At 41.8% G+C, this 16,324-nt stretch overlaps 1 protein-coding gene across 3 annotated transcripts in view; it reads right to left on the reverse strand.

The window, feature by feature from the left end:
- The window catches only part of ADAMTS12 (ADAM metallopeptidase with thrombospondin type 1 motif 12), a 296,380-nt gene that overhangs the window by 31,805 nt on the left and 248,251 nt on the right, over positions 1–16,324 (reverse strand). For all 3 annotated transcript variants that reach the window (XM_087443173.1, XM_014781569.2, XM_087443172.1), the window contains exons 18-19: positions 15,211–15,421; positions 3,291–4,415 (exon numbers count right to left, since the gene is read on the reverse strand). In XM_087443173.1, coding sequence (XP_087299299.1) covers positions 3,291–4,415; positions 15,211–15,421 — 1,336 coding nt within the window. The remainder of the gene's footprint in view (positions 1–3,290; positions 4,416–15,210; positions 15,422–16,324) is intronic.

Below are 16,324 nucleotides of genomic sequence, written 5' to 3' on the forward strand. Positions count from 1 at the left end.
CATCATCCCTCCTTTTTTGTCTCTACTGAGACTCACTCTTCCTATACATTGTGTGATATCTCAGTTTATAGGAGCACCACCCAACAGACACACAAGATTCCAATCAAATAGTCATGACAGACTCCTCTTCTCCTCTCTCCTCTTCACACCCCACATCTAATTATTCACAAAGCTCTACTGATTTTAAGTTCTAAATGAATCTTGAATTTATCATTTCCTTTTCATCCTGAGCATTCTTGTCATGGTTCTCAAGCCTCTTCTAGACTATTGCAATAACCTCCCAACAGGTCAAATCCCTCATCCTCACTGCTTCCAGAATGAGCTACTTACACACAGTGGACCATGTGATTCAGTGGAAAGATAGCTAGATGGTCTCTATAATCCTTTTTCCTCTTCTTTCTGGGCACACAGTTAGATTACATTATTAGATTAGATTAGATTACTAGCAGTTTGGTTTGGACATATGACTGAGTTCAAGGCAATGGAATGTGAGCAGAAGTGATATGTGCCCCTTCCAGGACTGGCCCATAAAATCTCCAACAGGAGTGCCTCTGTGCTCTGTTCTCTTTCTGACTGATTAGGATGGTGACCCCAGGGCAAATTTAATGCTAGGAGAATGGCAGAGCCATTGTTAGCCTGGATTCCCAAATGACAGCATGGATCAGAGCACCATTCGCTGTCATCACCGTTGTAGACCCAGAATTACCATGTGTCATTATGTGAGTGAGAAATCAGCTTCTGTTTTGGTGAATTATAACTTGTTTGGCTCTATTTGTTACAGCAGCCTGGCCTCTCTCTTGTGTGTGTGTGTGAGTGTGTGTGTGTGTGATTTCTAACTCTATATACATACTGTACATATGTCATGCATGCTTTGATTGTCCTGATATCAACCCTACATCTATGCCTTTTATCATCTACTCTTTCATATTCTGTTGACCTAGCTTGTATTCTTCTCAAGACCCATAGTGTCTCTAACTGTAGGTGCTTTCAGACTTCATCTCCATTGACTAATTAGCAAAATACTACAAATTAATTAGTAGTCTCAGTTTCCATAATTTGTTCTCTTTATCTTTGAGTCTGCGGAGGCCACGCACTGCCCACACTGCTTTGACAGATGGAAGACCACGAGCCTGTTTATCTGTCCTTTAGGGAAGCCCCATGTTTTTGGAAAGAAAGATATATTTTGAGGGTACTACTTGAAATGATGTCACCCAAAAAACCTAAACAGATCGATTTTATTTCAAAACATCTAGGCTGAATCCACTGTGGTGACATTATAGGTATCATTTGCCCCTGTGAAATAAAAAATAACCATGGGGACCCTCAATGTTATTTTAAAGTACATTCTTGTGAACCACGTTATTTTCTCATCCACCTAACCCAGGGTCACTACATAACTGGCATTGTTTTTATGTCATACGACCCAAGAAGAAAGAAGTAAAACAGAAGGTAGAGAGAGTGGTGATGTTTTCTGATTTGCAAAGCAATGGATCAGAGGCTACGAAGTCTGCCTGCTTGGGTTCAAATCCCCACTCCATTGCTCACGAGCGTATGGGATTCTGGCAAGCTACTTAATCCCTCTTAGCTTCAGTTTCCTCATCTCTAAAATGGGAAAATATTACCAATCTCTTTGGGCTGTAGTGAGGATTAAATGAGAGAATGCATGTTACTTCACATAAAATCATGCTATAAAGCATGGTACACGCTTTATAAATGTTCACTGTCAACATCCTCCTCGTGGTGAAGAGCCCTTTAGAACTGATTAGAAAAGAAATATGATTGAAATGTCAGGGATCATGAGACCCATTTCTCTCATTCTTTCAATGAATTAAATTACTATAAGCATGAAAATCCTTTTCCCCTGAACCTTCCCCCTGAACTCCACTACAAATGGAGATAATAAGATGCTGTTCCACTGATAGGAGATGTAATAACTCACTTTAGAATCAAACATAAATCAATGTGAAAACATAGTTCAAATGCAAACCTAAAATTTTGGAAGTTTGAATTTAGTTATTTATTGCCAGTATAGTTAATTCCATGACCAATGATGCTGATTAATTTATACAAAAGATTTGTATACAGCTAAGTTGTCAATTGGTGCTGAAATTCACTAGAGAGACCGCAGGTTCGAGTCGAAAGTGTTGGAAGGGTCATCACCCAACTGACAAGTGTGTCCTTTGAGAAGTCACTTAACGGCTAAAAATTTTATTTTCTCTATTTGTAAATTAGTATAAATGAGCCCCTACTTGCTCCCCAGGACTGCCAAAAGAAGAAAATAAGAGACTACATATGAAAGTGGTTTCGAAATCAACATGCTTTATAAATTAAATGTACTGTTATTTTTACATTAGCTGCTAATACTTCATTTCTCTTTAGCTAGGGAGATGAGTCATGAATTGTTGTAAAAATGCTGAATGATTTGAACAATTATTTTGAATGCTATTCAAATCTGAATGTGATTATTTTGCTACAAAGTACTCTTTTAAGTTGTCAACTTATTTTAACAAGTTCATATACTGTGCATTGGAAATTAAAATGGATAAGAAATGATTCTGATGCTTCAAAAGATGTAATTAGTTCTAGAAATGGAAAAACAAATATCTAGCCAAATTTCTGAAGCCTGAAAGTAGGGGCCAATATTTTGTCATCAGGTTTATTTTCTTCTTTCTCTGTATTCTAATTCTTTTAATGAGACAAAATGATTTTTTAAAATACAAGCAAATACTCAAACAGACGAAAAAGAATAGGAATTGTTGATACAGTGAGCCATGGAATTCTCATAAAGAACTTTGGCTTAGATTTCCATTTCAATTGTGAGTACTTAACAGGTTTAAACTAGACTCTCAGCATTAGTTTTCTAAACAAAATATGAGCTCAGGCCCTTTCAGCTGTCCATCATACGATCATTGATTGCATTTAGAGCTGGAAGGGACATAAGAAACGATCTCCACTAGCTCTATTGTTCCGTAGATGAAAAGCAGCCTCAGAAAGATGGACTGAATGCTCCACTATCACGCAGCTGCCTGACCCAGACCACCTGACTTAGTTCTGGGTTCTTTTCACTATATCTCACTGCATTTGTTCTCCATCCCTGGAGATTTTTTTTTTTTTTTTTTCATTTTTGGAGTTAAGCGAGGGAAGTGAGGGCATAGATGTGATTGCTTCATGTTTTTTCCTCATTAGACTATATATCATACAAGTCCATTTTGAGATTCGCACACACATGCAACCTCCCTTGCTATTTTTCATGGGGGGGTAAGGCATGGGGTAAGGAATGGAACGCCTACCTCACTCCAGTTTCCAACTATCCAGTATGCAGGGCTGCGGTCTGTGGAGAGCTGCTTGTAATTGGAGGCATTCAACAAAAACCCCTCAGCAATCAGACTTGTTGCATCTTCCTCGGTCAAGTCTAGTCTAGAACTTTGCGTTAGATTCATGTTGCCTGGAAGTTCTGGGGGGTTATGATTTACCGATATTTCTGAGGGTGCTAGCTGGTGGTCTCCTCCCAGAGGGAGGGGAGTATTAGCCGGCTTTTCAGTGACACTCCCCTCAGCTCTGGGTGTGCCATTTTTGAGAGTAGTGGGCCTTTGGCTAGGTAGCAGTCCTTCTGTCACTGTGCTGAGGGGTGGCCACGAGGGTGCCTCCCTGAGATAAGGTGTTGGTGGGGGTTCAAGTGGAATTTGTGTACTTATTTCCACTGAAGCATCATTTCCAGGCACTCTGATCTTGGTCCATATTACAGAGTTGTTTTCATTTTTGGTCTCAGGTGGTTGACTGTCTTCCCCTGAGCCACTGTGAATCTCCATTTCTGGCTCTTTGGTCACGGTATCGTAAAATGAAGTCATCTGCCAAGTCACGGGGTTGCTGGAAGATGACAAATCAGAACCACTCATTGTTGTGGCTAAAAGGTCTCCCTCTGAGGTAGGACGAGGGTCTGAAGTGGAATCAGTCTCTTTATTTGGTTGGATACTCAAAGATGAGGAGGTGATAATGGGATGGGATGTAGTTCCAGTGGAAACGACATAAGGGGAGTCCAGTTCAGTTTGGGTTGAACTATTCTGCCACCATTTCCCCTCCAGGTCTCCTTCTTCGGAGGCTGTGATAGGACCAGGGCTGTTGCTTGCTGGAGCACTTGTGCTCATAGACTCAGGCACTGTGGGTGTGGTCAGCATCCTGGGACTGGATGTAGTTGGAGGGATGGGCTTTAGGGGGTCTTGCTCGGATGATGGTACCTTCTTCCCATTGGTAATTGTGTCTTTGTTGGGTTTTAGAACCCTCCGGCTAGACGGGCATTGCTGGAGGCCACATAGAGCGTGGCTGTTGGGTTTCCTCGTCTTGTCACAAGGCTCATCATGGTTCTTGGCACATGTGACACTGCGAATCCGCACTCCACCACCACAGGAAACAGAACACTGGAAAAGAGAGACAGCTTTTAGTCTCATAGGAAAGATACATTGGTTCTCATGCTTAGGTTTATGACAAATCAGAACAGGCCCAAGGGAAACTGAACTGTGCAGTAAAATTGTTTTCTTCTATTTCACATTTGGTTTCTGTGCTCCTTTAGTTTCCTATGGAAATATGTGTCTCCTAGAGACCAGGTGGGGCTCAGGACAAACAATTTATTCTCTACAAAATGAAAATACAATCCATGACATAGTAAAACTGAAGTGTCCCTGAGCTTTGAATGTTGGATGGTGGATCCACAAAGGGCAATGATTTAAACAAGTCATCTAATCTTTTCTTTTTTTTTTTTGGCGCGGAAGATCAGCCCTGAGCTAACTTCCGATGCCAATCCTCCTCTTTTCGCCGAGGAAGATTGGCCCTGGGCTAACATCTGTGCCCATTTTCCTCTACTTTATGTGGGACACCGCCACAGCATGGCTTGACAAGCTGTGCGTCGGTGCGCGCCTGGGATCTGAACCTGTGAACCCCGGGCGGCTGCAGCGGAGCACAGCCGCTATGCCACCGGGCTGGCCCCGTCATCTAATCTTTTTAAGAGACAATAATATTATCTTTCCTAGGGTTGTCATGCTATTAAATTAATGTAAAATGTTTATATATTCTCTGGAATCTATTAAGCTAGTTATAATGAACCTTTCTCTTTATATTTAGAAATACCCATATAACTCACATTCTCCCCCAGGTACCACAAGCTCCATTTTCATTTGTCTGTGCCAGGTAGAATCAGATTAAAAGCTGGACAATCATTATACTCACACGTGTACATAGATCCAGGAACTTTTCTGAATTTTAAAGGTGGGTAGTCAATCAAAGGTGGGGATATGCCTTTTCCAGAGAGTTATGTGAGTCTTGTAGCATGGCACTGATATACACATGGGGGCTGTGGCCAGTCCCCTTCCCCAATGTTCCCTCTATATTTTGTAGGACATGCCAAAGCACAGAGAGCTAGATTGCCTTTGGGGGAATCCTAACAGGACAGTCCTTCCTCAGGATTCAGGGTAAAGAATATTTATTTCATCCGTCTCAGTAGCTGCAAGCCACACGTAGTTGCTACACAACAAATTCCTAGATGTTTTGAAAAATCCATACTTTTACCAAACGGCTTCATTTTTAGCTTTCCTTTCCAGTGACATTCTAAGTCATCCACCAAATAGTTGGCAACTGAACATGGACTGTCCAGCGGTTTTCACTGGCTTGTTCACATTTGTCTGTCTTGTATCCCTGACCTCAAAGCAGGTATTTTGAGGACGGGGACGGCATAATGCTCGGTGGATTCCACAGGGTCTACAGTCATTATTCTATGTGATACTCAGGACGGCCCTGTGAGATTTACAAGGCAGGGATTATTATCCCATCTTCTACAAGAAAGGAAACTGAGACTCAGGGACTTGCTTGAAAGGCTGCAAGTCAGTGGCAGAGCAAGAATTAGGTTTATTCCACCCCACCCCGCCAACAAAATCTAGTGCAACACACTGGGCAAGCAGCCCTCCACTGAATTCGCTAATTGACGAATTGACCAAATTCTTGATGTCTAAAAAGTTACTCAAAGGCAGGAACTGTTTCTTATTCGTCATTGAATTCCAAGATAGTTCTTGGGACACAGTGATCACTTAATAGATACTTATTAAGTGACTGTTTTACCTGGAAAAAAATCAGGAATGGGAAAATGCTTGTCACTGTGAGCATATGCATTTTTTAGCTTAAATTTCTTGCTTTCTCCAATTTCCTATTTCCAATTTCCTCTGTGTAGGAAAATAATATCGATGTAGAAAACTCCCCCTTTATTTTATTCCAATCAAGCCTCATCACTCACTGATATATGATAGCTCTGTGAAATCAGCACCTTTGAAAAGCAGGCGACGCTTGGGAGCAGAGGAGAATGTACAGCTGAGGGAGTGTTCAACTGCAGATTTGGGGTCAACCAATAAAGCTGTGAATTTAAGATGTCAATAAAACACTTAAATGCCCTGCTCTAATATTGAAATTCCAAGTTTGTTTTGATATAATAATACTAATCTTTGGTGAGAACAGTGCCTCATGGACCAAGAAATGTACACTCATTTCCCATTAAAATGGAGACTACCAACTAAAGGTCTCAGAGCCCACCAGTGAGAAAATGGTCTCTTCTGGCACCTTCCATGACTCACTTCACTTTGGGGCCTGGAAAGGGCAGGTTGGAGGTATTTATTTTCCTGGTTTACCACAATATTTCTGCCCTTCTTGTGTATGAAGATACTTTATGATCCCTTCAGTTGAGTCATCCTGAGTCACTCTCCACTTGTTACATTCTAATCCGAACTCCTTAGGTTTTCTTTTTTTTTTTTTGGTGAGGAAGATCGGCCCTGAGCTAACATCTGCCAATCCTCCTCTTTTTGCTGAGGAAGACTGGCCCTGGGCTAACATCCATGCCCATCTTTCTCCACTTTATATGGGACGCCACCATAGCATGGCTTGACAAGTGGTGTGTCAGTGCATGCCCGGGATCTGAACCGGCAAACCCTGGGATGCCGCAGCAGAGCGTGTGCACTTAACCACTTGCACCACCAGGCCGGCCCCTGAACTCCTTAGGTTTTCAAATCTCTGCTTTGTAAAAATGTATCAGTCCAACCAAATAATCCTTTGTATATGTCTGAACACATTTCCACGCTGGTTGCCTCAGGCAGGCTGCATTTCAAGCGCTGATGCATAAACAGGCCCCAGCTAATGCCAACTACTTTCAAGCAGCAGGTCACCTCCCTTTGGGTTTTTCTTCCCAAGAAATGTCAGAGGAGGCAGCTACATAACAGGAAATTCTTTTATTCTTCTGTTCTTGCTCTTCCATTCCTTTTTTGTTTGTTGACTTGAAATGTTTCTAATGCCCATAGGGAAGTTAGACTTTACCATACAATTTTATAAGCATTTTTTTTTTTCACTGAGGAAGATTCGCCCTGAGCTAACATCTGTTGCAATCTTTCTCTACTTTATATGTGGGTTGCCACCACAGTGTGGCTGATGAGTAGTATAGGTCCACGCTAGGGATCCAAACCTGCAAACCCGGGCTGCCAAAGCGGAACGTACCAAACTTAACCACTACGCCATGGGGCCGGCCCCCTACAAGCATTTTTAAAAATCCAAAAGTATATAGGTATGTGCCCTCCATCCCCACATTGAAATGCGAAGTGAAAGAGCTATAAAACCTGTAAGAAAGAGCTTAAACTCCCTGATCTGCCATTATTAATTCTATGCATGACGCAGTGACTAAGTCTCAGCTCCCTCATCTGGAAATTGAGAGAAATTAATACCCATCTTTCAACGCTGCTGTGAGGATAACATGAGACAATAGTCTTAACACAGTACAGAAAATATAGAAGACAATGGTAATTGGAAGCTATTATTATGACTGTTGTAATAATGATGCTGATAATAATAATAGTAATGATAACAACACAGGACTGGGGTCTCTGATTTCTACTATTTTTGTGGAGCACAGAGTAACACACAGACCTGCCTTATGGGAAGCTGTGAGGTGAGCAGCTGTCTGGGTGAAGCAGTTGTAGGCACACGTGTAGAAGACAATGTGGACACCCATACATCCCCCTGGTTTATTGCTGGATTTTTTTAGATTCAGATTTCCTAGGGTTAACAGATGGATATATGATTTTTTTTTAATTTACAAATTACAAGTATTAAATAATGTTATTCACTGTGTGCATTTGCTCAATCTAAAAGCATAAAGCAGGAGTAAATAATAGCTATCTAGCTGGTTGTTTAGTTAAAATACATTAGATTTTGATCTTTTAAAAACCAGAGATTATTCTAGAACAGAAATTCCAAAGTGGCAGCCTCAGGGCTAAATTTGGTCCACTGATATATATTCTTTGGCCTGCTCAATATTAAAATAAATAGGCAAACAAACAAAACACAAAAACTGAATTAGTGGCCAACACTTAAAAATTAGCAGATTTCACATTAAAACGCCAGATGTTTAGCTTCTCTTGAAAAAGCAGACAATCTGCAATTATTGGTCCTGTTCCCAAATGGCAACTCAAAACTCATTAATGGATCCCTGGGTCTAGGTATCTCCAGCACACCTACCTTTCATCTTCATCTGCTTTCCTTACCCAGTACACACAGAATCTTCCAAATAACAGACAGATGCCATTCCTTAGCCCTGGGGAGTATTGGGCCCATGGGACAGTGTTAACTATCTACCACGTATATTGGGCCTAAAAACTAAATTGCCTTTTCTCATAGTTCCACTAGAACAAACAGTGCTGTGTTTTTTTTTTTTAATTAATTACTTTAATTTTTAAATTTTTCCACCAATGTAGTCATTTATTATTATCATTATTTTTTTATTGAGGAACATTGGTTTTTAACATGGATGGACCTTGAGGGCATTATGCTAAGGAAATAAGTCAGATGGAGAAATCAAATATCGTATGATTTCACTTATAAGAAGAAGATAAAAACAACAACAATAACAACAAACATAGACGCAGAGAATAGATTGGTGGTTACCAGAGGGTAAGGGGGGAAGAGGGCAGGCAAAAGTGGGGATAGGGCACATGTGTGCAGTGACGGATGGTAATTAGTCTTTGGGTGGTGGACATGACGTAGTCTACACAGAAAATGAAATATAATGATGAACATCTGACACTTTTTTTTGTGTGTGAGGAAGATCAGCCCTGAGCTAACATCCGTGCTAATCCTCCTCTTTTTGCTGAGGAAGACGGGCTCTGAGCTAACATCTATTGCCAATCCTCCTCCTTTTTTTCCCCAAAGCCCCAGTAGATAGTTGTACGTCATAGTTGCACATCCTTCTAGTTGCTGTATGTGGGACGCGGCCTCAGCATGGCCGGAGAAGCGGTGTGTTGGTGCGCGCCGGGGGATCCCAACCTGGGCCGCCAGTAGTGGAGCGCGCGCACTTAACCGCTAAGCCACGGGGCCGGCCCCTGACATTTATATAATGTTCTAAAGCAGCACGGTTTTGTATTCAGCCCCACATTTCTTCCAGGACAACTTCCAACTCTGTTTATCTCCTGAGGAGCTGTCAAGCCCTTCAGATGAGATAAATGCAGGACACAAGCCACACTTAGAACTCACCTCAATTGGTAGTTTCAGAATTCTCAAAACCAATTTCTGCTAGGATTATTTTATGCCTTTACCTTATAATTTTGAACTCTGTACCAGGCAAGCCACTTGTCAATCTGTTAATGTCCTCCCTGGGGGTTATCTTGCCCTGACTCGCCATCATTCCAAGATTAAGGCCTCTGGGGGGAGCCCGCTGAGAAAGAGTTCTGCTGCTAAATTAGTCGACTCTACCCACCCGAGGCACACCGTGGGGGAGGGGGGCTCACAGTTGGCTCAGAGCTGTAGTGCTGAGGGAGAGTTTATTAAAAAACACAGTTGGGGTTTATCAGAGATTTGGGCTAAAGAGCTGAGTAGAGAAATAGCTAATGCTTTGGGCATAAAAACATTTAGTGCATAGTCTCAGGAATGTATAAATGAATGATTGGATCTCATACTAAAACCACCTTTGAAAGTAAGCTAAAACACTTAGGTATCTGTTATGGGTTGAATTATGTCCCTCCAAAATGATACATTGGAGTCCTAACCCCTGCCCACCCCCTCTGCTTGGAGGCAGTCAGGTTAAAATGAGGTCACTAGGATGGGTCCTCATCCAATATGACCATTGTCCTTATAAAAAGGAAAATTTGGATACAGAGAAACACGCATAAGGACAATGCTGCATGAAGATGAAGGCAGAGATCAGGTGATATGTCTACAACTCGAGGAATACCAAAGACTGCCAGCAGACCACCAGAAACTAGAAGAAAGTCATGAAACAGATTCTCCCTCAGAGCCCTTGGAAGGAACAAACCCTGCCAACACCTTGATCTTGGACTTCTAGCCTCCAGAGCTGTGAGACAACACATTTCTGTTGTTTAAGCCACCCAGTTTGTGGTACTTTGTTACAGAAGCCCTAGAAAACTAATATAGTACCCTAGGTAATTAAAAAAAAACCAGACATGATGAAGAGAATCAACATGACCCCTAACTGGTTTTCTGTGAGTAGCTGTTTCAAACAAGGGCACCCATATGTGTTCTCCAGGAAACCAGGCAGAGCACAGGCTGCTGACGCCTGAGAAGAACCGAGATGTTGGCACTTACAGACGCCCTGTGCCAAGAGAGCAGAAGCAAAAACATCAGGTGTCAGCCCCACAGGAGCACTTTGGATCTTAACTAAAACTGGAGAATACCAAGGGTAAGCAACTCAGAAATGTCTCCTGGCCTTCCATGCTCTGCCTTCCTTCAGTTTGCAGGGTCTCCTGTGGGACTTCATAGGAGAGTTTTCCTTTGCTTCTCATTCTCATTTAGCAACAGATATGCCATGGGCGCTTGCTGCAGCGCCTTCTGTCTGAAGAGCCAGGAAAGCTCCTTTATGAAAATCGGCATCTGGTCTAATTGGTCACTGTGTACTCCAATGCCCGAGCGAACAGCTCTGCACTCAACAGATTCTCAGTAACTTGGCTAATTGATGGTTTTGTCCATTTGTTTGTGTGCTTTTCTCAGGCACAGACAGGGCAGATTAAAGATCTTCACAGATCCCAGGCACGTCTGCTTTTGGAGGCTCCACCCCACGTCCCACCAAATATATTAAAAACTATCTCTAGTCTCAAATGAAATATAATCTTTTTCCGTAAAAACCATTTGAAAGGCTTTTTATTCTTTTGCTTTTGAAAGTATTTGGTGAGGGGAACTCATTTAATTTATGAGTGGCTCTGATTTCTCAGCAATCATTATGCACAGCCTGGAATTCCAGCCACCTGAGAAAAGTGGATCTATAAATCGTTTCCAAACATGATACATTTTTTACAAATACTAAGAGCTGTCATATGGTTACATTTTGCAGATGTTTGAGATGCAGTGTGGCAGTGTTCAGAGTAAATGCTCTGCTGCCTGCTTTCAAATCCTGGCTCCACCACTGGGAGGCTGTGTGATCTTGGACAAGTTTCTAAACATCTCTATGCCTCAGTTTCTTCACCTGTAAAATGGCACTAATGAGGCCATGGTGAGGTATTGTGTTAATACCTGTAAGTATTTAGCAATAAGTATTTGCTATTAATATGTAATTAAATATTGATTCTGATTTTGCAGTGTCCTTTGTTTTTATGGAAGCAATATATTAGCTTTTTTTTTCAGGTCTCAAACATTTTTGTAGGCCCTTGAAAAATGTGCAGGCCCTAAGCCCTGTGCTCGCAGTGCTCCGTGCATAAAATGGCCCTGAGCTCAAGGAGGGAGTTAGATGAAAATGTAGGAAGCCGCAGATCAATTCCCTCAGGACATGTGGGTGCCATTGACTGGATAAGGTTTGCAAAATCAGTATAGCATGGAAAATAGACCATTGTCTTCTTGCTTGATGATAAAGTTACCATTTAGTGAACACTTACTATTCGCCAGACACCTCGCGAAGAGCTTACACGGATTATCTTCAAGCCTTGTAATACCTTGTCTTTCTAAATGAGAAAAGGCTGAGAGAGGTTTAACATCAGCTCAAGGCCATACAATTAGGGCTTGCCAAGGCTGGAAAACCTAGAAAAATTACTACTCCACTAAATCTATTAGTCTAACTGTCAGGAGAAATAGAGGAATTAATGAACTAGTATCAACCTCATGGAGTTATTTAAGTGTTAAATAAGACAATGGTGTGGAAATCACTCAAAAAATGATTGATGACATTATTTTTTTTCCCATCTGTTCACTAACAAATGATTCTATGTCTAGAGCTTGCTATGTGCCAGGCACTGTACTAGTAAGAATTTTAGAAATATTAACTCATTTAATCCTCATAACTTACCTTGAGTCTAAATACTGTTGTTATCCCCATTTTAGGGATGGAGAAAACAAGTCATAGAAAACTAAAGTAACCACAGAGAGATTAAATTCACACATCTAATAAGTGGCAGCCAAGATTTGAACCCAGAGGCCATGCCCCAGAGGCCATGCTCTTCACCACTAGACTGGCTGCCTCTCACAAGGCATGTCACTGAGGTGGTATTCCTAGTAGAAGCCATAGAAACTTTGATACCTTGTCTTTGTTTACAACAGAGTCTCCCTTCTTTACCCTTCAAGCCCAGAAGTAGGTTGGGCAAAACCAGGATAAGCTTTTTGGTGTAACTTGAGGTCAGGGGTGGGAATCAAGTGTCCAGAGTGTGAGCTTAGAGGGGAAGGGGCTGGTCATAGCGGGAGGATAGCTCTCCTTAGGGGCAGCCTCTGACTCTCTCTAGCAAGGGAGAGACCCCCTCCTTCCTGCTGGGTCAGGGATGAGTGTGCCAGCACGGCACAGCTGAGCCCACCCTCTTTTCTCCTTCTTTCCAACTTGGTCAGCCCAGGGAGGACCACACTAGGAGCCTCGCAGTTCTTGGATCTTTTGGCCCAGTTATATTATAGCTTCAGACTCATCATAGCTTCAGAGTGACCCAAATGACCCAGTGCAGAATAAATAATCAGGTATTGCTGGCAGTACTACCCTGTATCAATTCACGTTGATCTCAAGACAAAATCCAGACCATAAATACTATGTATAGCAAGAATCACTATATCATCTCTCTTTAAAAAGTATCTGGGCATAGTTAGACTGTCAAAGACATTTCATCATATTCCAGCAAAGCTCATTAGAGGGCTAATGTGTATAGACATTAGCAAGACAGCAGAGGCAAGCAAGGAAAAGCATTCGATGAATACTTTGATGCTGATTTAACTAAAAGCATCTTTCCTGACAACATCTCCTGAATAAAGGCAGTGGCTCAGCCTTTCTGCTCAGCTCTGTCAAGTGGAAGCTAGAAACTGGATTCCACGTCTGCTGTCAGTACACTATGCAATGGCCTATATTTGGAACAACAGACACAAGTACTTGTCACATCGTGCCAATTTTTTCGTCCTTCGTTCTCCAGTTAAGGCACATCATTTTGCTCCCCATAAACATGCTCACAATAAGAAGAACTCCTCAGCCAAATACATAATTGTAGTCTTTTAAAAAAGCAGGAAATTCTGGCAACTAGTAAATTCGACATGACAAGAATTATTAACTGTTTGGATGCAGCCAAAACATTTTTGGTAAACAGATTTAATGGACCAGTCACAATACCCCATTCAGCCTTATTTTGACAACACTGTAATTTACAGCAATCTAGGTTGGCAGTGGACTAATGGTCAGGCCAGCCACAGACTATCATTGTACCCTCCCAGGAACAGCAGGGGAATATTCTGGCCTATTGCTGATATGTGCACATGCATCATTGCACATATCAGTAGAACACCTGTATTAGTTTGTAGGTATGTTTTCTTTGCATATCACCTTGGTCTTATCTCTCCCATTTGATAGGAAGTTCCTAAAACATAGGGACCATACTTGCCATTTTTAAAACAATTTTCACCTAGATGCACAAGAGAGCATTCTGTGCAGAATTAGAAGGTAAATAAACCTAAAATGTGACTACAAGCTAATGAAATAGAGTTTTGGAAATAGAAGTGATTGTATTCAAATGAGTGTTTTCTGCTTTCAAATACTTATCTTCAGAGATGGTACCTTTGCTTATACAAATTTTCGAGTACTTTAGATAATACTTTGAGTACCTTTATAAGCTATGAAAAGCAATCTCATTTATTTATAATCAAACATCACTTTTTAAACACAAAGGTTTTATCCAAATTGATCATATTACTTCCTTATCCATCAGACTTAATTCTAATTGACTTTCTGTGGCATTCTCCTGAATCAAATGTTTTCCATTTCTCTGAAGGTGACTCCCAAAATGAGTTCCTAAGATATTCTGGCCAATGGCAGCTTTATGTTATGTTTATGGAAAACATGTGCCTTCCCGAGGAAGCTCATAAGAAGTCAGCATCCATCTATAAATTCTGGCCTGTTGGCTTAAAAAAATCATTTATTTTCTAGTCATTCCTTAGGGCATTGACTGAAATGCGACAGAGAAGCACAGCGAGGTCCCCAGGGACTCCAGGACTCTAGGAGGAAAAAGGACTCTATTTCCACCACAGATTCTGGGAGCACAAGACTTGCTAGTACCCGATTCCATGGTAACCCAAAGAAAATCGAAGCCTGGGAGTTTTTCATGACCTTCTAGCCCACTGATTTCTAATTATACTCAGAGAACTAGATCAGAGTAATTTTGGAAAAATGCAACACTTATTTGAATTTATGTGGCTAATGAGAGTAGACGTCCTAAACCTTGGTGAGGCCTGGCCTTGACACAAGCTGAATAGATGGATGATTTGAGAGGCTTCTGCAAGTGTCAAGTGTCCTGCCTGTCATCCCACCATCAGAGCAACACAACTTTGGTTTTAGTTAACTACAGTAGTTCCAGGGAAACAGAACCACTGGTAAATATTTAACAAACCAGCTCTTGGGGTGGGAGGGGAGCCCTGATTCACAGCTAATGGTTTAATGATGGGCCAGCAAAAATCCTGATGATTTATCAATTAGCTTTTGTGAGCCTCTGTGAGCAGGATCCAGCTCATGCATGGCAGGTATACGGCCATTGTGAGAAGAAGATCCTATAAGATGAAGACAAGCAAGATAGGATACTGGGTGGTGGGGAATACAGGAACCAGGCCAGAGGTGGTAGACGCTGGCCATTGTGCAATTTTACCTAGGGTCACTTTGGATTGGTTGAGGAGGAGGAATGGGTGGGGGGATGATGAAGCAGAAATAATGCCAGTTTCCCTTTTAATCCCTGAGCTCACCTCACTCCAGCTCCCCACTGTCCAGTCCGACGGACACAAGATGTCTCTGTTGCAGGAGATGAGGGTCTTGGGCTTCAGCAGGTGCTGGCAGTCTTTAGCTGGGAGAGCCTGCTCATCAGAGCCCACGGTCTGGATGCACAGCACTGTTCGCTTCTTCTCTCCGTGGGGCCCACATGTTGCCGAACATGCTTCCCATTCCCCTGCCCACCACCTGCAGACACACATGGACATGAGAAAGATCACCAAAAGTATATATATATATACATTCAATGCAACTACTGGAAAGAAACACAGAAGCACAGATCATCCAGCTGGGAGGTCCTTGGAGACGACCCAGCCCTCCAGGGGGCGCTCCACCAATTCAGTCATAGTTTCAGAGCCCAGTAGAGCACCTGGCATAAGTAGATGCTAAGTGAATGTTTTTGAATGAAAAAAAAAATGCCCTCTCTTTTCAGTCAAGAAACCAGAGATCTAGGTTTCTGTTGTGCAACTTCATGCAAGTTTATGCTTACTTTCCTCATCTGTTAAACGAATATAACAATATCAATTTTTTGTGTGTGTGAGGAAGATCAGCCCTGAGCTAACATCCAACGCCAATCCTCCTCGTTTTTTTTTTTTTTTTTTTGCTGAGGAAGATTGGCCCTGAGCTAACATCCATGCCCATCTTCCTCTACATTTTTTTTTTTTATATGTGGGATGCTGCCACAGCATGGCTTGACAAGCGGTGCATCAATGCGTGCCTGGGATCTGAACCTGCAAACCCTGGGCCACTGCAGTGCAGCATGTGCACTTAACTGCTTGTGCCACTGGGCCTGCCCCAACAACATCCATTTTATACAAGTGTTGTGGATTAAACAAAATACCCATTTATGTACAGTGCATAATACAGAGCCTGATGCATAATAAGAACTCAATCATTTGTTATTATTTATCATTATTTTGACTATTGCTATTGAGTAAAAGAACCCAATTAGAATCTAGGTCCCCTGGCTCTTAATCAAATGTTTTTCCATCCCACTGGGAAGCAGGTACTTCTTACTGACTAAATAGCGCTTACTAGTTTTTAATTATTTAGTAGATAGTCAATCAGGGGCCTTGCCTTCAGTTTTTGCCC

Source organism: Ceratotherium simum, chromosome 18, assembly GCF_057802395.1.
Source record: "Ceratotherium simum simum isolate JZ-2026a chromosome 18, ASM5780239v1, whole genome shotgun sequence".
In the NCBI taxonomy this organism is placed as follows: Eukaryota; Metazoa; Chordata; class Mammalia; order Perissodactyla; family Rhinocerotidae; genus Ceratotherium; species Ceratotherium simum.